This window comes from Scyliorhinus torazame, chromosome 18 (assembly GCF_047496885.1).
Source record: "Scyliorhinus torazame isolate Kashiwa2021f chromosome 18, sScyTor2.1, whole genome shotgun sequence".
Lineage (NCBI taxonomy): Eukaryota > Metazoa > Chordata > Chondrichthyes > Carcharhiniformes > Scyliorhinidae > Scyliorhinus > Scyliorhinus torazame.
The window spans coordinates 135,047,959-135,072,589 of NC_092724.1; the positions used below are offsets into that span (position 1 = coordinate 135,047,959).

General features: G+C 45.2%; 1 protein-coding gene across 2 annotated transcripts in view; it reads right to left on the reverse strand.

The window, feature by feature from the left end:
- The window catches only part of dnai2b (dynein, axonemal, intermediate chain 2b), an 86,739-nt gene that overhangs the window by 47,839 nt on the left and 14,269 nt on the right, over positions 1 to 24,631 (reverse strand). For both annotated transcript variants that reach the window (XM_072483434.1, XM_072483433.1), the window contains exons 4-8: positions 23,493 to 23,534; positions 20,547 to 20,671; positions 16,500 to 16,642; positions 14,763 to 14,876; positions 4,549 to 4,688 (exon numbers count right to left, since the gene is read on the reverse strand). In XM_072483434.1, the coding sequence (XP_072339535.1) occupies positions 4,549 to 4,688; positions 14,763 to 14,876; positions 16,500 to 16,642; positions 20,547 to 20,671; positions 23,493 to 23,534 (564 nt within the window). The remainder of the gene's footprint in view (positions 1 to 4,548; positions 4,689 to 14,762; positions 14,877 to 16,499; positions 16,643 to 20,546; positions 20,672 to 23,492; positions 23,535 to 24,631) is intronic.

The window sequence follows — 24,631 nt, forward strand, 5'->3', positions numbered from 1 at the left end:
AACAGACAGAGCTTGCACCTGCTTGTTTCTTAGCATTGTCCAATTTTCCCTGCATTCTTTGCGGGTGTCCAATTTGGAATCGGGACGTGGACATCCCAGATGACTACACCCCACACCAGGGGATGAAGCAGGGTTGACTAAGGAACTGACTATCTTCATGGGGGGGAGGGGGGGCTCAAAGAGACATGGGCGAAAAAGTAGCCACTCATCGGCTGATCGACTCCATCCTGGAAGTAGATTGATGGTACTCTAAGGCCCCGCCGTGGAGCTGCTAGCAGAGAGGAAAAAAATTACAAATGGAATTCGACCTGCTCTCCACTGGGAAAGCACTGAGCCAGCTCCACCAGAAACAGGGGACGTTTTATGAACATGGCCAGCTGCCTACTGGCACACTAGTTGAGGAAACAGGTGGCCGCACGAGACATGGTGCAGATTAAGGATGAGAAAGGATGGGGGGTCACGGCTCCAGAGGAGATCAACAGAGCCTTTGCAATCTTCTACCTGGGACTGTTCACCTCCGAGCCCTCGGAGGGGGGACTGAAAGGTGAAACAATTCCTGGACGGGCTGGACTTCCCAGCTGTGGGGGAGGGAAAGGGACAGGGACTGGAAGCACCGTTGAGTCTGGAGGAGATCATTGAATGAATCAACTTCCTGCAATCTGGGGAGGCACCGGGACATAATGGGTTCCTGGTGGACTTCTACAAAAGATTTGCAGCAGCAGTGGCCCCGCTCGGGGGTATACAGTCCCAGGTAGAAGGTTGCGAACGCTCCGTTGATCTCCTCTGGAGCCGTGACCACCCGTCTTTTCTCATTCCTAATCTGCACTATATCTTGTGCGGCCATCTGTTTCCTCAGCGGGAGATGTCCATTGACTCGCTGTTGAGGGGGGCCCTGCTACTCCTGCTGGCACAGGCTTCGATCTCACTGATCCCAAAGAAAGATAAAGTTTGGGCAGAGTGTGGCTCATACGTACCCATCTCACTCGTAAACACTGACACTATACCCCTTGCGAAAGTTCGAGTGAGAAGACGAGAGAGTTGTTTGGCAGAAGTGATCGCGGAAGATCACACCTAGTTGGTCAAGGGCAGACAGCTGACGGTGAACATCAGACGTCTGCTGAACATGGTCATGTCCCCACCTGGGGAGGAGTCACCAGAAGTGATCACCTCCTTGATGCAGAGAAAGCCTTCGATTGGGTGGAGTGGAAGTACTCCATGGAGGTACTGGAACGGTGTGGGTTTGGGCCACTGTTCACCTCATGGTTGAAACTGCTGTACAGCACTCCCACGGCGAGCGTATAGATAAACGCCTTTAGCTCAGATTATTTCCGGCTGAACTGAGGCACGAGGCAGGGATGACGGTTGTGTTATGGGCCAGGGTTTAGAGAACCCCAAAGTGTATCATGGAGTTCACCTGACCCACAACGTTTATTCTATGAACTCAAGTTAACCTTTTTAAAACATAGTGAACATCTTAGCAACCATTAATTCAAATACAACCCCCAAAAAATACAACACTAAGTAATCCTTAATAAATTCCCAAACAACATCCAGAAGACAAAAGAAACACCTTTTAACAGAAGCACATCAGGTTTAAATTCACTACTGAGAACATTTATAATTCTGAATTCACCAAATGATCAAGAGATAGTCTTTTCATGGCAGAGAGAACAACAGTACACCTGCTTTGGCTGGCTTCCAGCTCCAACACTGAAGCGAAACCAAAAAATCACAGACACACCCAAGTGCGCTAGATGCGCGGGAGGACCAGCGAACCACGTTCACATGTTTTGGGCATGCCCTAAGCTTAGGGGTACTGGAAGGGATTTGCAGGGGTCATGTCCCGGGTGCTGAAAACAAGTGTGGTGATGAGTCCAGAGGTGGTAATTTTCAGGGTTTCGGAAGACCCGGGAGTCCAGGGGGAGAAAGAGGCCGATGTTCTGGCCTTTGCTTCCCTGATAGCCCGGCGGCGAATACTGCTGGCATGGAGGGACTCAAAACCCCCGAAGACCGAACTATGGCTTTCGGACATGTCAAGTTTTCTGGGTATGGAAAAACAAATCAAGTTCGCCTTGAGGGGATCTGTACTGGACTTCGCCAGAAGGTGGCAACCAGTCATCGACTTCTTCGCGGGAGAGTAAACGTCAGCAAGGAGGGGGGGGGGGGGGGGGGGGTAGAGTAGGAGGGAGAAATAGGCGGGTAGTGTCCATGGGAGAGGAGCGGGTATGTGCACTATGGTTTGGTTGAAATGTTGGTTTCCGTTGATGTTTGCATATTTCTGTAATCTGTAACTGTTTACAATTCCAAAAAATACCTCAATAAAATTGTTTGTTAAGAAAAAAGAACTCCAGTGTACGCAAAGCGACCTGCAAAGTAGGCAGCACTTGGCGTACTTAGCACTGCCGAACCTCCTGTTCTACTACTGGGCAGCAAATTAGAAAGGGTACAAGGTCGGCTGGGGGAGTCGGGGGCGAAATGGGTACAGATGGAAGAGATCTCCTGTATTGGGACATCCCTGCGGGCACTGGCCACCGCCCCACTCCCATTTCCCTCAGCCAAGCACTCGAGGAGCCTTGTGGTGGTAGCCACAATAAGAGCCTGCAACCACTTTGGTCACCACTTTCAACTAAAAGATATGTCCGTCTCAGCCCGTATCTGCTTCCCTATTGCTCCAACCCCATTGGTCTTGTGCAGGTTATGACATCTCTTTCCCCCTCCTCCCCAAAGTCCGTAGATTCTTCCAACCACTGTGAAGTAGGAAGGTGCCGGACCTTCTTTGCATCCGGCGGTGCTTCTGTGACTTGCATTTGGGCAATGTATACCTGGATGGCAAACGCCACTTCTGACATGAACGTTGTGGTGGATACACTGTCTATTCCGTGCTGGAGACTTTCAATGCCTGCATTTCCATATCTAAATCTGTATCATCGACCTCTCTCAAGGGGGTGTCAGGGCCCCCTTAGGGCAATGCTCTGGCCTCTTCAGGCATCAGAATTCACCTGAGAAGAACTTTCCTCGCATGAGAAACTTTATGAAGAATTGATGTCCCTCAGATCCAAGTGCTACACTCCAGACGTTATCCGATCAACGGTCTGCTTTCCTACCATGGAAACAGCAGCTCCCATGTCCAACTCCATATCTAACAGATATCTATTAATCTGCACGGTCATCTTAATGGGATCACTCGGGGTGCCGCCACACAATTCAGTTGCATGCACTCCTCCTCTGGTTCGTCCAGATGGAAGGTAGAAGCCCGAAGTTGGCACCTGCCATGGCACGTCGGAATCTCTGGCTGACTTGTGGTTTGCGGTCCATCCGGGCCCTAAGGCCACATGTCCCACAACATCCTGGCTTTCCCTCTATGGACTCCGAGGTGTTGTTTCCGGAGTCATTGACCAACGGGCCAGGCCTCTGTGACGTTTGGTCCAGGGAGGGGGATTGGTCTTGGGGAACGGGATTGGTCTTGGGGAGGGGGATTGATCTCGGGGCGGGGTGAGCATTCGTTGGGAGGGGGTGCATCCCAGGGTGTTTACGTCCATGCCCTGGATCTCCTGCACCCCTCACCCTGGCTTTCTCAGGAAAAGTGAAATCTGCATGGCCTGTTGGAAGTTTAAAGACGACTCGGCTAGCAATTTTTTTTTGAGTTGCCACATTATTCCCACCGCAGACCATACGGTCACGTAGCATTTCTGCAAAGGAAGTGCCGTACTCACAAAATTCCGCTATCTTGCACAATCTGGCCAAAAACACGGTTACGGACTCTCCAGGGGTCCTTTCTGCCATATTGAGACGGTATTTCTGCACAATTACGGATGGTATAAGGTTAAAGTGTTGTCCCACAATTGTCACCAACTGTTCGAAAGTGTTAGTGTCCGGAGTTGCAGGTTATGTGAGGCTTCGTACCACACCGGAGGTTTGTGTGCCACAGACACTCAGCAAAATTACCATCTGACACTCATTCTCTGTGACATTGTTTGCCTGGAAAAAGTAACGCAGTTCTACGTACTGTGCCCAATCCTCTAAGCTTCCATCAAACACATCTAATCTCCCAAACAGGGGCATATGCAAAAAAAAAAAGTCCAAACTTGATTAGTAAGGGAGGTGATTCACCCAACAGCGTAGCAGCATTGACAGCAAAGCAGGTGTACCCACGTCACCGGTTTTGTAGACCACTGGACTGAGTAGATTTAAGAAAACTTTGTTTATTAACACACACTAGTATTTACAATACACACAAGATCCCAACTGGTTCTGTCATTATTATACCTGGCTGACTTTATACAAACTTAACTATGAATAATTTAGGGTTCCCCTGCCCTTTAGCGGGGGAGCTCGTATTCGGTGAGACTCACGGGGAGGTTGATTGCTACAACCCCGTAGGTCTTGTGCAAGTTATAACAAGATTAAGAAGGGTAATTTCTTTGTAGTTTACTACATATTTCCAATGCATAATTAGGGCAAGCACGGTACCTTCTTGTGGCAGGAAATTGGCTGTCACTGCGAACAATGGAATATTTGAAGTACATTTTCTTCTTTTCATTCTGTTACCTGCCCATCAGTAGAAGCAGAAAAACATTCCGTTCCTGTTTTAGATTGTAACCAAATGATCTTGTACACAGGATCCCGATGACCAACTTCAATTGCAGGCATTTCAACCGCCTGACCCCCTTTCCGTGTATCCCAATATCCTGTATAGCAGAACAAAAATGTGGATCTTTAGCAATCCTGCTCATGGCTAATGCTGGAGAATTCCTATTGATGTTAGTTTTGTATGAAGAAACATCCCTTGTAATCAATTATTATTGTGGGGTTTTTTTCCAAATCACAAGGCTCTCAATATTTCATCCTTGCTTATTCTGCTCTCAGTGAAAATGATTTGGAGTCTTTCCTGGGACACCAATGAACACACAAAACTGATATTTTAAAACCCACATTTGAATACAGATTGAGCAAGCCATTTAATGCAATTTCAATTCCACATGACAGCTGTAGCCATCTGGGATGGCCACTTGAAATGAAATTAAATGAAAATCGCGCATTTGTCACAAGTAGGCTTCAAATGAAGTTACTGTGAAAAGCCCCTAGTCGCCACATTCGACGCCTGTTCGGGGAGACTGGTACAGGAATTGAACCGTGCTGCTGGCCTGCCTTGGTCTGCTTTAAAAGCCAGCTCTTTAGCCCTCTGCTAAACCAGCCCCAGTTGCTTACAACTAGGTACAGAGAAACTCGCAAAGCCTAGCGGGTAAAATGGACAAGCCAAGACTCAGGCAGGCTTAGAGCTGAAAATGTATATTTGCAAGCAAGAAGTCCAGACGGTATCGAAACTCCGAACAATTAGCATTTTTGATGGGCCAATTAGCATTTGATGGCCCATTGCCACGAGAACAAAGGACTGGTACTCGAGCGACCGGTACAGTCCCAGACATTTCAGCACCACTCTCTGTTCAGCGAAAGCGTCAACAATGGGGTCAGTGACCGCTTGGGACACGCCCAGCCATCCAGATCCCCACACACGTATTGGTTAGGAATCGAACAGAGTGATCAGGCATCACCCAAGTAGTGGGGTCCAAACTGAAGGATCGCGTAAAAGAGCGCAAAACCCCCAAGTATAAGAAGAAGAGTTCGCCATATGTTCATCCTCTCTTGGACCTGGCGCCCCGGTCACGACCACCTCCAATTGTAGCAACACCAGAAGCAAGTCGAAGTTCAACGCTCGCTACCAGACGGATGAGCCCAGCTGAGCAGCAGTTACTCCTTCGGACTCGATAGATCCAGAATCGAACAGCGGCCACTGTTTCTCTGACCTAATCCGGGTGCCCCGAAGTTAAGTACAGGTTGTCTAAGTCGATAGGTGTAGTTAACTAGTAGTGTTTATGTTGCATGGCTAATTGTGTGTAAATAAAGTACCCTTGACCTTGAACTAACTAACTGGTGTTTGGCTTTTTGATTGATAGCCGGTTGAACCTTGTGGTGGTATCATTTGATACCTGGCGACTCTTGAGCATTAGAACATAGATATCAAAAGAAAGGAGAGCAATCTCACTGATTGCCATAATTGGAACAGAGCCATAAGAAAAGACAAGTAAAAGAAACTCGCAACACAGTCTGAATGACTCACAGCTCAGCATTTCTGTTAATTGACAGTATTTCTAGAAAAATAAAAATTTAGGAAAAAAAACTATACTTGTTTAAGCCGGCCAGTGAACAGGAGTGAGGTGGGGGAGGAGCTGCGGCCATCGGAGCCTGGCAGAACAGGGTCTGAGTGGTCTAGCCGGGGTGGAAAGTTGGGGAGAAGGAACAGAGGTTGGGGGGAGGAGTTTTACAAGAGGCAGAGGGCGGGAGGAGTTGGAGAGGGGAGGGGGGGGTTGTTTACAACTCTTGGGTATCATGTACGGTACTCTTTCAGAGGCTGGATGGCGTTGAGTATAGCGGGGGGGGGGGGGGAGGGGGGGGGGGGGGAAGAGTGGACTCTATAGGCTAATGGTGACCGTGGGCGGTCCCGGACTCCTTTTTCTTTTTCTCCTTTGTTTTTTGTTTCCACCGTGGGAGGGTTTGTTTTATTGGATGCATTTATTGACAGGTGGGCCGTTGTTTGGGGAGGTGGGAGGATGGTATCGTTGTTATTGTTAAGGGGATTGATTTTGTATTTGTTACCGTTTACTGTCTGTGGGTGGGGTGCAAATTTTGAAGGAAAATGTGAAAATGGAGAATAAAACATTTTTTTTTTTAAACTTCCCATGAACTCCCCTAGTCAAACAACAGTGCATTAGCCCAGGCTTTTATGATGGTCAATTTCACCTCGAGCTCCTAAAAGCTTTCTGGTCTTGCAAAACAAGATTATTTTAAAAACATGACTACTGCAGTCAAACGTAATCTAACCCACGGTAGCACAAGTGGATAGCACTGTGGTTTCACAGCACCAGGGACCCAGGTTCGATTCCCTGCTGGGTCACTGTCTGTGCAGAGTCTGCACGTTCTCCCCGTGTCTGCGTGGGTTTCCTCCGGGTGCTCCGGTTTCTTCCCACAGTCCAAAGACGTGCAGGTTAGGTGGATTGGCCATGATAAATTGCCCTTAGTGACCAAAATGGTTAAGAGGGGTTATTGGGTTACGGGGTAGGGTGGAAGTGAGGGCTTAAGTGGGTTGGTGATGACTTGATGGGCCGAATGGCCTCCTTCTCCCAGTGAGCCAGAGAAGACACAGCCAGAGTGAGACAGCAAAGAGAGAGTTTGGGAATTTGAATCTAGGTGGGAATTCAAAGCTGGGTGAGGAGGAAGTGCTTTTTATCCCTGGTAAGTGACTGGTAAGTAGTTTTTCTGTCTTCTTTTTCTTTTCATTGGTACATTTATTTAATTTTTCTTCATTGTTTTTGGGGGGAAATTGTAGTTGTTGAAGTTAACCGAAGGTTTAAGACATGGCAGGAGATCTCAAACCTGTGTCATGCTCCTCGTGCGCGATGTGGGAGCTCAGGGACACGTCCACTGTCCCTGGCTCCTTCACGTGCAAGAACAGTTGCAGCTCCTGTTAGACCGCTTGATGGCTCTGGAGCTGCGGATGGACTCACTTTGGAGCGTCCGCGATGCTGAGGACATCGTGGATAGCACGTTTAGCGAGTTGGTCACATCGCAGGTGAAAGGTACTTAGGGAGATAGAAAATGGGTGACCAAAAGACAGAGCAAGAGTAGGAAGGCAGTGCAGGTGTCCCCTGCGGTCATCTCCCTGCAAAACAGATATACCGCTTTGGATTCTGTTGAGGGAGATGGCTCACCAGGAGAAGGCAGCAGCGGCCAGGTTCAAGGCACCGTGGCTGGCTCTGCTGCACAGCTGGGCAGGAAGAAGAATGGCAGGGCTATAGTGATAAGGGACTCAATCGTAAGGGGAATAGACAGGCGGTTCTGCGGACGCAATCGAGACTCCAGGATGGTATGTTGCCTCCCTGGTGCAAGGGTCAAGGATGTCTCGGAGCGGCTGCAGGACATTCTGGGGGGGGGGGGGGGGTGAACAGCCAGCTGTCATGGTGTACACAGGCACCAACGATTTAGGTAAAAAATGGGACGAGGTCCTACAAGCTGAATTCAGGGAGTTAGGAGTTCAAATAAAAAGTAGGACCCCTAAGGTAGTAATCTCAGGGTTGCTACCAGTGCCACGGGCTAGTCAGAGTCGGAATGTCAGGATAGATAGGATGAATGCGTGGCTTGAGAGATGGTGCAAGAGAGAGGGATTCAAATTCCTGGGGCATTGGAACCGGTGCTGGGGGAGGTAGGACCAGTACAAACTGGACGGTCTGCACCTGGGCAGGACTGGAACCGATGTCCTAGGGGGGGCAGTTTGCTAGAGCTGTTGGGGAGAGTTTAAACTAATGTGGCAGGGGGATGGGAACCGATGCAGGAAGTTGGAAGGTAGTAAAAAAGGGACAGAAACAAAAGGCAGTAAGGGGGAAAGTGTAAGGCAGAGAAGTCATAGTCAAAAATCAAAAAGGGTGACAGTACAAGGTACAGTGACTGAGGGGAGCTCAGTGAATAGGCCCAGTAATACTAAAAGGAATAAAACGGGAAGTAAAAACATAAATGGTAAGCGAAGCGGCAGGTTGTTACATGAAGATATGGGTTCAACGACAAGGAAAATTAGGAGAAAAGTTAAGAGGAAATATAACTTAGGCGAGGTTACTGACCGAGGTGTTAAGATTCAGAACAGAGGTAAAAAAGCCAACATAAGTGTACTTTACCTGAAAGCTCGTAGTATTCGGAATAAGGTAAATGAGTTGATGGCGCAAATCATCGTGAATGACTATGATTTAGTGGCCATTACTGAAACATGGTAAAAGGATGGTCACGACTGGGAGTTAAATATCCGAGGGTATCAAACTATTCGGAAGGACAGAGTGGATGGTAAGGGAGGTGGTGTAGCTCTGTTATTTAAGGATGACATCCGAGCAATAGTAAGGGATGACATCGGTGCTACGGAGGATAAGGTTGAATCCATTGGGGTGGAAATCAGGAATAGTAAGGCGAAAAAGTCACTGATAGGAGTAGTCTATAGGCCACCAAATAGTAACATTATGGTGGGGCAGGCAATAAACAAAGAAATAACTGATGCATGTAGAAATGGTACAACAGTTATCATGGGGGATTTTAATCTACATTGCGATTGGTTTAACCAGGTCGGTCAAGGCAGCCTTGAGGAGGAGTTTATAGAATGTATCCGCGATAGTTTCCTGGAACAGTATGTAATGGAACCGACGAGGGAACAAGCGGTCCTAGATCTGGTCCTGTGTAATGAGACAGGATTGATTAATGATCTCATAGTTAGGATCCTCTCGGAAGGAGCGATCACAATATGGTGGAATTTAAAATACAGATGGAGGGTGAGAAGGTAAAATCAAACACTAGTGTTTTGTGCTTAAACAAAGGAGATTACAATAGGATGAGAGAAGAACTAGCTAAGGTAGACTGGGAGCAAAGACTTTATGGTGAAACAGTTGAGGAACAGTGGAGAACCTTCCAAGCGATTTTTCACAGTGCTCAGCAAAGGTTTATACCAGCAAAAAGGAAGGACGGTAGAAAGAGGGAAAGTCGACCGTGGATATCTAAAGAAATAAGGGAGAGTATCAAATTGAAGGAAAAAGCATACAAAGTAGCAAAGATTAGTGGGAGACTAGAGGACTGGGAAATCTTTAGGGGGCAACAGAAAGCTACTAAAAAAGCTATAAGGAAGAGTAAGATAGATTATGAGAGTAAACTTGCTCAGAATATAAAAACAGATAGTAAAAGTTTCTACAAATATATAAAACAAAAAAGAGTGGGTAGGGTAAATATTGGTCCTTTAGAGGATGAGAAGGGAGATTTAATAATGGGAGATGAGGCAATGGCTGAGGAACTGAACAGGTTTTTTGGGTCGGTCTTCACAGTGGAAGACACAAATAACATGCCAGTGACTGATGGAAATGAGGCTATGACAGGTGAGGACCTTGAGAGGATTGTTATCACTAAGGAGGTAGTGATGGGCAAGCTAATGGGGCTAAAGGTAGACAAGTCTCCTGGCCCTGATGGAATGCATCCCAGAGTGCCAAAAGAGATGGCTAGGGAAATTGCAAATGCACTAGTGATAATTTACCAAAATTCACTGGACTCTGGGGTGGTCCCGGTGGATTGGAAATTAGCAAACGTGACACCACTGTTTAAAAAAGGAGATAGGCAGAAAGCAGGTAATTATAGGTCAGTGAGCTTAACTTCGGTAGTAGGGAAGATGCTGGAATCTATCATCAAGGAAGAAATAGCGAGGCATCTGGATGGAAATTGTCCCATTGGGCAGACGCAGCATGGGTTCACAAAGGGCAGGCCATGCCTAACTAATTTAGTGGAATTGTTTGAGGACATTACTAGTGCGGTAGATAACGGGGAGCCAATGGATGTGATATATCTGAATTTCCAGAAAGCCTTTGACAAGGTGCCACACAAAAGGTTGCTGCATAAGATAAAGATGCATGGCATTAAGGGGGAAATAATAGCATGGATAGAGGATTGGTTAATTAATAGAAAGCAAAGAGTGGGGATTAATGGGTGTTTCTCTGGTTGGCAATCAGTTGCTAGTGGTGTCCCTTAGCGATCAGTGTTGGGCCCACAATTGTTCACAATTTACATAGATGATTTGGAGTTGGGGACCAAGGGCAATGTGTCCAAGTTTGCAGACGACACTAAGATGAGTGGTAAAGCAAAAAGTGCAGAGGATACTGGATGTCTGCAGAGGGATTTGGATAGGCTAAGTGAATGGGCTAGGGTCTGGCAGATGGAATACAATGTTGACAAATGTGAGGTTATCCATTTTGGTAGGAATAACAGCAAAAGGGATTGTTATTTAAATGATAAAATATTAAAACATGTTGCTGTGCAGAGAGACCTGTGTGTGCTAGTGCATGAGTCGCAATAAGTTGGTTTACAGGTGCAACAGGTGATTAAGAAGGCAAATGGAATTTTGTCCTTCATTGCTAGAGGGATGGAGTTTAAGACTAGGGAGGTTATGCTGCTAAGGTTAAGGTGTTAGTGAGGCCACTCCTGGAGTATTGTGTTCAGTTTTGGTCTCCTTACTTGAGAAAGGACATACTGGCACTGGAGGATGTGCAGAGGAGATTCACTAGTTTAATCCCAGAGCTGAAGGGGTTGGATTACGAGGAGAGGTTGAGTAGACTGGGACTGTACTTGTTGGAATTTAGAAGGCTGAGGGGGGATCTTATAGAAACATATAAAATTATGAAGGGAATAGATAGGATAGATGCGGGCAGGTTGTTTCTACTGGCGGGTGAAAGCAGAACTAGGGGGCATAGCCTCAAAATAAGGGGAAGTAGATTTAGGACTGAGTTTAGGAGGAACTTCTTCACCCAAAGGGTTGTGAATCTATGGAATTCCTTGCCCAGTGAAGCAGTAGAGGCTCCTTCATTAAATGTTTTTAAGATAAAGATAGATCGTTTTTTGAAGAATAAAGGGATTAAGGGTTATGGTGTTCGGGCCGGAAAGTGGAGCTGTGTCCACAAAAGATCAGCCATGATCTCATTGAATGGTGGAGCAGGCTCGAGGGGCCAGGTGGTCTACTCCTGCTCCTAGTTCTTATGTTCTTACGTTCTGCACTGTATGTTCTATGTCTATGTTTAACCCAGGTGTTTAATCTTTAAATTTCCAAATTTTTATAAGCCAATATATCTAACATCCTGCTTTTGACACATACCCAACAAGTTACTATTTGCAACAAGAACAGAGGATGCTGGAAAAAAACTCAGCAGATCTGGCAGCATCTATAAGGAGAGAAAGCAGAGTTAATGTTTCGAGTCCTATTGGCTCTTTGTCAGAACTGAAGGGAAGGCGAATGTGTTAGATATTAAAGTGTAGCTGTGAGAGATTGTAACAAAAGGTAGCAACTTTAAGATCAAAAGACCAAACGGCTTGGTGTGGTGGGGGATTGTACTGAGGCAATACCTGTATGGAATATTTTAAAAAGGGGTAAAGATGGAGTAAGAAGGTCGTTAGGCTCATTTAAATGGGCAACCCCTTACTCTGAGATTATGTCCTCTGGTTCTAGAACCTCCCACATCGGGGAAACAACCTCTCAGCATCTACCCTGTCAAGCCTCCTGAGAATCCTATACATCTCAATAAGGTTGCCTCTCTTTTTTAAATTCCAATGAGCACAGGCACAACCTATTCAACATCTCCTCATAAGAAAATTCCTCCAAATCTGGGATCAACCTAGTGAACCTTCTCTGGACTGCCTCCAATGCCAGTATATCTTTCCTTAGATAAGGGGACCAGAATTGTTCACAGTATTCCAGCTGTGGTCTTGACAGCCTTTGAAATGCAAATTTTTTGTGCAATTTCACACATTTCATTAGCCAGTGATTGATAGTTTTATTACTCCAGAGGCAGGTGTTTGTTGATCTATCTTTCCCTTCACGCTTGAATGCATCTGAAATACCCTGCTTTGATGCTACCCTGCTTTGATGCTAACCACTATGTTTAAAAACATTCTTGCTATGACTGCCAGTTCCTCGCTACATCAAAAGCAGCTAAGTGCTTTCACTTCCTCTTTTTCACAGCAGAAAGCACTTAGCTGCTTCTGATGTAGTGAGGAACTGGCAGTCATAGCAAGAATGGGATGGACTGGGGGGGGTTAGTGGGAGGGTTTGAGTGGGGCAAGGCAAGATTTGCATTGTGGGGTAGACGGGTCTTCCGGTGGTCATTGGGGGATGTCTCAGTTATGCACCGACTCCCTTGACCCATCGCGGGTCCACCACGTCAGGGCCATGTTTGGGAAAACCTGTACTGAATTCCAGCAGGAGGGTTTCCTGCTGTGGGGATCGGAGCATAATGGGGGTTGGTGGTGTGGGGGGAGGGGGGGTGGTAGTGGTGGAGACTTGGGCTTCCAGCCCGTTAATCACATGGAAATTGATTTTTCACCCTCCCACCAGCTTGGGTGTGTAGCTCGCTGCCACTGCCGACTGGAGCATCAGAACTGGATTGGCGGCCAGCACCAATCCCGTTTTTCAGCCGACGCTCCATTCCCCACACAATTGGGAAACTCGCCACTGAGTGTGTCGGCTCCATGTCCATTTGCAAGATCGCTGACATGGTACTGAAGACAGACTTCCCCAACTTTGGGCAGACCGTTACATTTGTACGTGGTTGGCCAGGCCCCTCCCACATCCTTCACCCCCTCTAACAAACGGCTCATCCTTGACCTCATCAGGTGTGCCCTAAGCACATTGTATTAACTCTCGGCTTGCACACAAGGTTTAGATGTTCGCCCTCCGCAGCACCTCACACCACAATCCCTCCTCCAGCGCCACCCCCAGCACCTCCTCCCTCTTCCTTAACCCCTATCCCGTGGCACTTTTGTTATGGGCCAGGGTTTAGAGAACACCAAAGTATATCATGGAGTTCACCTGACCGACAACTGTTTGTGGATTTTGGTAATGAGGAGCACAAAGGGCTACTCTTCAGGTGTTGTGCAACAGAGGCCTTAAGCACTTTAAATCAAAAACAAAAGTTTATTCTACAAATTCAGTTAACATTTCATAAACATACACAATAAGCATTTTTATCAACTACAAACATAGATCCCCCCACACAGGTACAGTTCTCGAGAAGAAAATACCCCTCAATAACTTTCTTTTACTGTTTTTACTCAAGTAACAACATCCATAAAGACGAACACCCTTTTCCTGCAAAACAGCAGGTTTAAATTCTTTACGGAAAGCAGGTATCACTTTTAAATTATCAAGTGATCTGGACACCTTTTAACATATAGAGAGAGAGACCAAAATAAAACTTATTTGTCTGAATGCAGCTCCCAACTGTCTCAACCGAAAGTAAAACAGAGCCACAGACAGCTCCCAGCTAAAACGAAAGTAAAAGCCGGAACCTCAGCCCAGCTCCACCCACACAATGACATCACTGAAGCTATTTGATAAACACACATCTCTTAAAGGGACATTCCCATGACACTTTATCCTCCTCCAGAATCCTCCCATAGATTGCTGAAGTGAACCCCCCCCACCCAACCCCATCACCAACAGCACCCCCTCCAGCATCAAGGAGGGCGGTGTCACTGGGAACGTCGGAAAAACCTTCCTTTCAAAATCCCACATTTGCATATACCTAAAGGCCTCCGTCCGTGGGATCCCAAATTTCCAATGATAGAGGGAGGCTGGTCCACTTCTGCAAATTCGCCTTGACCCTACCCACCAGGCTTCTAAAGGTCAATTTACAGAGCGAGGCCCAACCTGCACCCCCAAATACCTGAGGTGAGTGGTTGCCACACAAAATGTCAATCCCCCCAAAATTAGCTCCTTTCCTTGGCGGGGAGACCAAAAAAATACTTGTTCTTTTTTAAGTTCAATTTGTATGCCGAAAACACCCAGATTGCTTAAGCAGTCCCATTATATCCTTCACCATGGGGACCGGGTACAAAATATACAAAAGGAGATCATTGGCATACAAGGTCACACTATGCTCCACACACGCCCATTATCCCCTCCATTTATCCGAGCTACTCAGAGTGATGGCCAAGGGCTTTATCGCCAGCGTAAACATGATGGGGGACATGGGGCACCCCTGTCTCATTCCCCTTTATTACTGGGGGGAAAAAATACACCCAAACCTTCTAAACCACCGAGCATGTTGGTTTCCTATTTCTATGAATTATGTAATAATTAAACTGTTAACATTGTTGAACATTGCAAGGGTTGCACATTTGTATTGTGTCATTCATTTACTGACCCATTTGCCCATTGTAACAGCCTCCAGCCAGAATGTGTGAATCTTTGGGGTTGTACTCCAGACACAAAAGAGGAGATACCGGTTTTATCACCGTTTCATGCTTATTTGGATTTTCTGTAGAAACAAAATGGGATTAAATATAGATTCTCCCAATATGAGAATTGGATCACAGAATTATAGTTTGGAATCATCTGTTTAGCAGCAGTAGAAAGGTCATATGCCACCAGTTTTGTAGATAAACTACAGAATTATTGAAGAGGAATAGCTTTCCTTCAGAATTATTTTGGGGGGATAAATGAAGGAAAAAAACCAAAAGGCTGTCTCATCCCAGGCCACAGTTGCATACCTTCTAGAGGCATGTCACAGAGAGGCAAAGGCAGGATCCTACAAGAAGGTCCTTTGCTTATCAGTGAATGACATGCAATGAAAATATTCAAAGCAAAAGGAGGTAAAAAGCTCCAAAACATCCACAATTGGTTTAAAATAATTTGAAAACCATTATACAGGTTTTATGACCGATGTTCCAGGGGTGACAAGTTATGATCCAGTGTTTGATACTTTGCTGCTCATTCCAGGAGTCACAGACTTTTACACCAGGGCACCCTACACACTGGTTTTGTGGCAGTCATCTCTCACTGTTATAAGCATATAATTTTCAATCTGAAGTTAATTGATTGAGAAGACAGCCCAGGGACTGAGACAAGAGACAAAAGAAAACAACAGAAATTAAAGTAAGTTCACAAACTACAAATCTGTAAATAAATACCGCTTGGCTTTACAGGCAAGCATTACGATAGCAGCAATATTCAGAATGTGGAGTCTTGTTTCTTATTAACAATCAATAGAAAGTTCTGCAAATACATGCCAACAGTTCCTCAGTGTGCATTTCTGAAGGAAGAAAAGATTAGAATCTGGTTTTCAACAGGTTTGGGGACCAAATGATTCCTGCATTCCAATACAAGCAGAACATATGGCAGTAAAGTCACCACAGTCCTAGATGACCATAGGCTGCTTTCCCCTTTGAGGGAGAGAGCTGGCTGGTGGTGATTTAACCTGAAGATTACCACACCTCAGGTGAGGGGCAAGGTTGAGAAGGTGGGGCCTTCATGAATAACCTGTCATTAATTCACCTCCAATGAATTTGGCAGTACAGCTGACACAAATCACTAAAACTTTGTTTTGCATGGCCCACCGAAATGCCTCGTCAGAATTCTTTCTGCTCTCAACCCTTCTGCATCTTTTCCACAGTTTTAGATTAGAATTGCAACTCATTTATTGTCAGATTGCTCCACTTGTGGAAGTTTTTCCTAAACTGTCTACAGGAGATTGTGTAAGTAAGGGGAAGGCTACAAGGTGGCAGTACAAGAAAGGGTTATTCTTATCATAGCTTCATCTGAACTTCTCATTGGGTGTGCACTTTGACGAAGATCACACAAAGTACAGGTCAGATGTGATTTCTTGATTCAAGTAATTAGCCCAACTAAGACTCAAACTTGTGTAACTACTTGGTGAGATCTGCTTGGATTAGAATGCTAATGAGACATAGGTTGTTTAAGTGACCCCATTGAGTGTACACATTTATTTGTCACAGTGTTTAACTTGCTCCCATAATTATTCTGTACAGTTTAGTGAATAATAATAATCTGTTAAAAAGTTCTAAATAAGTTATTTAATTAGGTTCCTTTAAAAATTTATCAATTACAGTTCTACAGCACAAGTATATGATAATTGAGTTACCCATGTCCCAGATGTATGAGTCATAACTCATATTGTCGGCAGCTCTTTGAAACTCCAGACAACAATAAGAAATTGCCAGTTTCCGCCCTTGGTCTGGATGCCATGAGAGATGAGATACTGTCCGTTTAATTACGTTAGGGTCGCTAGCAAATGAAACAAAGATAATGCAATGGGTTTTCTTCATCTCATAAATTCCAAGATGTTTTTCTGAAACCACCTAGAATCACCCCCAACTATTTACTTCTGAAGCAAATCTGTTTTTAGGTCAATTTACGTTAATGTGCATGGCTGTGCTAATTTAATGCAGCAAAATGTAAAAGCCTGTTGATCAGTCAGACCTGGTTACTGGATGATTTTGAAAACTTTTAGAAATAACATTCATGGCTCAGTTTTTACAGTTTAATTTACCACCACTGTTTGTTTAGTACATTTCAAAACATTAATTTTTCAACAAAATAATTCAACAAAAATTAGTGGCTGCTTTTCATGATTAATTGTTTTTAACCAAAGAAAATATGATGTCACATTAGATTCAATCTTAGGTTAAAATGCTGTTACTCAGAGAATAATATTGATTCGACATTCTGAATCCAATTTTCAAGGAATTAATGATGCACAAACAAAACACTATATTTTTCTTCCCCATGAAGATTCCAAGTAAAAAAAGTGACCAAGTTCCTTCATAAACAGCGAATCTTAAACCCAATGGCTGTGAAAATCATGTGCCTCGGTTTTTGGGAACGAGGCTATGTTTTGCCGCGTTCCAATACCTGTTCAGATTGAGATCGGTGAGACACAAAATCCATCTACCCATCTCATCTGAATGATTTTGGAGCCACTCCTGCCTCTCCAGTGTTGACCTATCCTTCTCAACTCTATGGTGAGGTCTACACACAGCAGGAGGTTAGGAATTGTTGTTGCAGACCATGTAGTACAGACAACATGCTCTTTCTCAAAGTCGGCTACCTCTTAAAGGAAAGCTGCACGAAAAGATTGCTGCAATGGAAATTCTTGCATACACTGGGGCAGTTGGAATCCAACTGGATGGGTGCATTGCTGGAGGCATTAGTGGTTTGGGAAAAGGGTATTATTATTATTATTATAGAGATTAGCTGAATTTCATTTGCAAAGAACTGGCATGAATTTTGCAGAGAGCTAGCATGAACAAAATGGATTGAATGGCTTCCTTCTGTGCTGTAACCATTCAAAATGTTCAAGAAGAGAGACTCTATGGTCCTATGAAGGGCCAGGTCATAGAATCATAGAATCCTTACAGTGCAGAAGGAGGCCATTTGGCCCATCGGATCTGCACCAACCCTCTGAAAGAGCACCCTACCTAGGTCCACTCCCCTGCCCTAGTCCATGTAACCCCACATAATCTGCACATCTTTGGACACTAAGGGGCCCACACTAATGCCTGCACCTGGTAGACCTCGCCATGGCGCCGTTCAGTACTGGTCCACACAAACGTGGACCAGGTGTAACCTCCCAGATCATCGAAGGCCCCTGGGTGGTCGGGCTCTGGGCAGGGTGGTACCCTGGCACTCCTGCTGGCACCCGGGAACCTTGGCACTGCCAGCCTGGCACCTTAGCACTGCCACCCAGCCATCCTGGTGGTGCCACCCTGGGGTGTCCTGCCTAAGAGGTGAGGGGAGTCGAGGACCCCCTAAGAGGTACGTTGGGCAGTGGGAGGGCCGGCGGCCATAGTGGGGTGTGTGAGGAGGGTTGAGAGATTGGCATGGCAATTAAAATTGGCGCCCGATCTCTTCCTGCACTGACGAGCTCAGCTCATCAGTGTAGGAAGTGAGTTAATTGAGGCCGCAAACACCCAGAGTTCAGCTTGTTAGTAAAAGACCCCGCTATACCCGCCCAAAATAGGACTCTGTTTTTTGCACTTTAAATTACACCCTTTGGTTCAGGTCTTTAATCTTTCCACAGAGCTTTCTCATCAATATGAAGCATCCACTCTTTCTTTCTCTCTTCAGATGCTGCCAGGCCTGCTGGATATTTCCAGCATTTTCCATTTTTATCTCAAAAGCAGTCCTAAGTACTTTCCGACACATTCCAACAGATAATGTTCCAAAAATATTACCCACAATCAAGGTGCCTGATCCTTGAAATCACATTACTGCAGGACCCATCTTGCTGTTTCATGCATCATTTTTCAAGAGCAGACAACGCAGAGGTTGACAGGACCTGCATGGATCAAATTTGGAAGCCTAGTGTCACATCAATTAGTTACGGTGACATGATTCCTTTCATGGGCTGTAAATTATGCTGGCAAGGCCAGCTTTTGTTGCCCACCCTAATTGTCCTTGAAAAGGTGATGGTGAACAGCCTTCTTGAATTGCTGCAATCCATTTGGTGTCGGTTCTTCTAAAACACTGTTGGAAAGGGAGTTCCAGGATTCTGATCCAGTAACAGGGAAGCAACAGTGTTCCAAATCAGGATGATGTATGCTTTGGAGGGAACTTGCTGGTGGTGTTGCTCCATGCATCTGCTGCCCTTGTCCTTCCATGTGTTAGAGATGGTGAGTTTGGAAGGTCCTATTGAAGGAGCCTTGGTGAGTTGCTGAAATGCATCTTGTACACACTGTTGCCATTTTCCATCGGTGGTGAAGGGAGGGGATGAATATGGTGCTGATCAAGTGGACTGCTTTGTCTTGGATGGTGTCAATCTTCTTGAATAGTGTTGGAGCTGCACTCTTCCAGGCAACTGGAGAGTATTCCATCACATTCCTGATTTTAACCTGTAAACGGTGGACAGGCTTTGGGAGTCAAGGTGAGTTAACGCTGCAGAATTCCAGACTCTGACCTGCTCTTACAGCCACGGTGTTTATATGGCTGTTAAATTTCTGGTCAATGGCAACCCCGCAGAATGCTTCTGGATAAATAAGGTGAAAGGATATCAGGGATAGTCGGGAGGAAACAATCAGATCAGCAATGAATTTACTAAATGGTGGAGCAGACTCGAGGGGCTGAGTAGCCTACTCCTGCTCCTAATTTGTACGTTCATATGTTGACGGTGGGGGATTCAGCGATGGTAATGTTGTTGAATATCAAGGCCAGATGGTTAGATTCCCCCTTGTTGGAGATAGTTATTGCCTGGCACTCCTGTGGCAGAAATATTACTTACCAGTTATCAGCCCAAGCCTGAATATTGTTCAGGTCTTGATGCATATGGACACGGAACCGCTTCAGTATATGAGGAGTTGCGAATGGTGCTGAATATTGTGCAATCAATGGCAGACATCTCCACTTCTGATCTGATGTTGGAGGGAAGGTCATTAATGAAGCATCTGAAGATGGTCTCACTCCTGCAGTGAGACGATTGTCCTCCAAAAACCAGAACAGTTTTCCTATGTGCCAAGTGTGACTCCAAGTTGATTTCCCAGAGAGTGATGTCAGGATTGATGCCAATTCAACATGTTCAAATTCTCACAGGGGATACACCTGCGTGCGTCCATAGGCTTGGAGAATTCCGCATGAATCTCACAGGTGGCAGCTGTGGTGTAGCCTCTCCTCCTGTGAAGCCAGTAGACCTTTATAGTACTGTCAGAAGCAGCGTCACATCAATTAATTTTGTACCCCATAATTTGAAGAGTATTGATGAATTCTATTGCAGAAATTGTGGAAGACAGAGATTTAGTGGCAAATCGAAAGAGGAATAAAATAAAATAGTGGAATGTTCAATGATTTCCTAATTTTCATAGCAAAATAGTAACATAAATGAGCTGATGTGTTGTGTTTAATATGTGAGATAGGGATAGAGGGAAGAAATTCCTGTTAAATTTAGCTTTCAGGACAGAGTGAAAGATTTAGTTTTAGGATGAAAAATGTTTTTTATTGAAACATTAATTGTTTGTTTACACTCAGAATCACAAAGAATTGCAGATAAGCCTGTTGCCTTTTACTTTGAAAATGACCATGCATGTTTACTCACAATTAGAAACTGGTTGGAGTTGCCCTTGTCAAAAATTCTTAATCTTTGAGTGGTACTCCTTCAACCAAGGAGAAATCCAAGGATTCTCATGGATGCTCCCATTACCTGAAAACATTTATTGTTTTTGCAGATGAAGGTTCTTCACTCCTTTCCACAGATTCCTCCTGATCGTCAAAGTACTCCTCATAAATATTGATAGCATTGTTCTGTTTAATGCAGTGCTCCATTAACTGTAAAAACATGAAAGTACATTGAGTAATATTTAATGCAAGTGTAACAACAAATAGACTGACTAATAGTCAAATGCATCTATCCTTCTTCGGTTGTTCAAAAGCTGAAGAAGCTAGGAGACAGACTTTTGCTAATATTTATGACCTTCTCTTATAATGATCACAAAGGCCACGGGGGATCATCAATTGATCTCCCCGTGGGGTTCATGGATTGTGAGTTTCACTATTGAGCGGGCAGAGTCGCCCTGTTGGAACTATTCGGAGGGAGTTTAAAATCTGCAGCCCAGACCCAGACCTGAATTCCCTGTGGTCCTCGGGCTGGGGCGCAAGCGCTGTGTGCCACATCTGTGGCTATTTTCATTGTCCAAATAAACAATAGTTTATATGAAGCCTGGCCTTGGCAGAGTTATTACATTGGCGACGAGGAGTAAAACCGAGATTCCCGAGCAGTCTTCAGAGTGAAACAAACAGCTCTCTGGTAAGCAATTCAAAAAGCCTTTTTTTTGTAAACTCAAGCCGCTTCCGATATTAATGGAGAAGGCTGGGCTCAATATGCAGAGTGCCTGTGTTATTTATTTCAGGCTAACAACATTGTGGGAGACGAGAAGCAGAAAGTAAACCTCCTGACAGCTGGCGGGGTCCCAACATTCAGCATAATAAAAAGCATAGCCTACTCAGAGGCCCCTGACTCAAAAACGTTTGACAAGCTCATAGACCTAGTGTGAAATCACTATGAGCCAAAGCCATCCAAATCTACCGTTTTAATACAGCAGGGATGACTCTGGGGACCCCGTTACTGAATCCTCTGTAGATTGTGCAAATTGACGGAATGCTATGAATTTGGCCCATCCCTGACTGAGATTCCAAGTAATAAATAAATAACGTCACCACTCAAAAGAAGTTACTGGCAGAATCTAATCTGAACCTCAAAAAGGCCATTGAGATAGCCCTGTTCCTGGGGAATGCAGAGAAAAGGGTGCAAGAACTACAAGGGACACCGTATAATAGCATTCTCAGGTTGGGGGAGAGGCCTTGCTCAAGAAAGCCATACCTTAGACGAAGGCACCTATGGAGTCGTCCATTGCCTAACGAAAACACCATAGGGTCATCCTGGCAGTCGAGGAAACCACAAGACAAGCCCAAATATAACAGAGAAACCACTCTGGAGGAATGCAAATGCCAGCTAATGGACTACTGTACGCACTGCAGGAGGGCAAAACCAAGCTAATGCTGCTGGACTCGGCAATACATGTATTACCTAGGCAAGAAGCCAAGGCCAGCACAGGTTCGTACTATGCAAGCATGCCCACTTCCAGACGATGAGACAATGCAATTAAACTGTATAGATACAACTAAGGTTGCCCCAATAATGGTGACTCATGAATGGTCATCCATTAGAAATTGAGGTGGACATAGGGGCTGCTGTCTCCATCATTGGAGAACAGACGTTTAATCACCTCCCGACTGGCATCCTACCTTTGAGTTTGGAGAGTCCAGAGCTAGGTTGGCCACCTACACGGGGGAACCTTTATGGATTATGGGAACCACGGTGGCCCCAGTGCCCAACAGACAACAATCATCCTGATTACCACACATTGTTGTATGTGGGCAGGGACTAAGTCTTAAGGGCAGAGATTGGCTGGAAATTTTCAGATTGGGCGTTGGAGGAATTTACAAAATTATCAGTAAATACCCTGAAGGTTTCCAAGAGGGGCTCGGAAAAATAAAAGGAGTCAGAGACAGAATCTATGTTGACCCCAATGCCATGCCAAAATACTTCAGCATGATCAGTTCCATACGCACTGCTAGAGAAAGTAGAAACTGAGCTTGGGAGTCTCGAGGGTTTAGGGCTAATAAAGCCTGTGCAATTTGTGGAGTGGTACGCATCTGTTGTTCCCTCCTGAAACTTGTTAAATCAGTCCATCTCTGTGGGGATTATAAACTCTCAGTCAACTGGGTCTCAAAATTGGACAGGATCCCCATGCCATGTATAGAGGATTTCTACCGCAAACTAGCAGGTGGCCAGACTTTCACAAAACTAGACGTGAGCCACACCTACGTCCAGCTCAAACCAGACAAATCCTCCTGTAAATACATCACGATTAACACCCATTAGCGCCTGTACGAATATGCTTGCTTATCCTTCGGGGTCTCGTCGGCATGCGCCATATTTCAGTGAGCCACGGAGAATATACTATAGGGCAGTGTTCATCAAACTTATTTTGCGGGGACCCATTTTTACCAACCGCCCAACCTTCGGGACCCAACCCAGCCGACCTTCGCGACCCACGCCGGCCGACCTGCGCGACCCACCATTTTCTCTTATCTTGTTTGCTGCTGACAAAAATGGAGGAAATGGCCTTTGGCCCTCATACACGCTCCTCCAATGGAACCTGTTGGATGAAGGTGAAGCCTTCAGGTGTCGGAAAGTATGGAGTCTCCATCTGTCCAAAGTTCTGAATTTTTTCCTGCAAACTTTTATCAAATAAAAACTCCCCCGAACTTGCAAAAAAAAAGTGAGTAAAATAAATGAGAAAAAATGAATAAAACCCCCCCGAACTTGTAAAAAGAATAAAATGAATAAAATGATCATCGTGCGCGCATGCGCAATGCGGCCAAATTTTTTTTTTTAAAAACATGCTCGCGGTCGCTTGCAGGCGCCGTTATGAAAAGCCGGCTGCTGAGCGGGGATTTGCGCGATCGGGAGCGCGGCGGACAACGGCTCCGCGACCCTCCCGACACCCACCCGCGACCCACCCGTGGGTCACGCCCCCGACTTTGAAGAACACTGCTCTAGGGGTTACCCAAGATGATTGTGTACCTGGATGACATTCTGATTACAGGAGCCACAGAGCAGGAGCACCTGGCAAACAAAAACAGGGGTACATCTTAAAAGAGAAAAGTGTGTTTTCCAGGCATGTGAAGTCACCTATCTAGGCTACTTGGTAGATAAATAAGGCCGAAACCCCAAGGAAGACAAAGTCGAAGCCATTAGGGAAGCACCTATCGTACAAAATGACACAGAATTGAAATATTTCCTGGGACTAGTCAATTATTATGGGACGTTCATCCTCAACTTTGCCTCCTTACTGTCGCTATTACATCTGCTATTGAATAATTATCAGCATTTCCGATGGTCCCCAGGCTGGGACGCAAGCAACATACACCGAGCTTATGGCTACTTTCATTGTCTAAATAAACTAGAGTTTGTTTGAATAAAAGCAATTACTGCGGATGCTGGAATCTAAAAACGCTGGAAAATCTCAGCAGGTTTGGCAGCATCTGTAGGGAGAGAAAAGAGCTAACGTTTCGAGTCCAGATGACCTTTTGTCCCTTTGATCCTTTGTCAAAGAGTTTGTTTGAAGCCTGATCTTGATGGAGTTATTGCACTTCCAAACCATTAGTCCTGATTAAGGCTATTAACAGGCAGTCACTAAACCTTTCAAAAACCTTATTGGGAAAGTTAAAAACAGAATTTTGCCCAATCTTTTGAGTACCCTGATTACCCTTCAGAAATCGTAGGCAAATGTCATAAGATGTGCATGTCGATATTATGACACAATCTACATATATAATTCCAGGCCACAACATATTGGGCTAGAGTTTGCTGAAAACTAAGAATGTATAAATGGAGTACACCATTATTAATATGCAAATCAGCCAAGCAGCTTGTAGCAAGGATGAGGTAATTTGTGAATTGCAAATCACAAATTCCTGGTCGAAATGAGTGACTCTGCCAATAGTCTCATGGAAACAACATCGGACACGTAATCGGCACGATTTCCATGAAGTCGTTGTGTTTGTACATTAATTGCCCATTAAATTCTTCACAGTCTAGTAATTAACAATATGGCCTGCATTCAGGCAACCGCCATTCTCAGGGTCAGCAGGAAACACCCCTGCCGATTTTGGCAGGTCCGCTACCATTCTATGCTCAATTGAGTGTTTATTGGCAGCTTT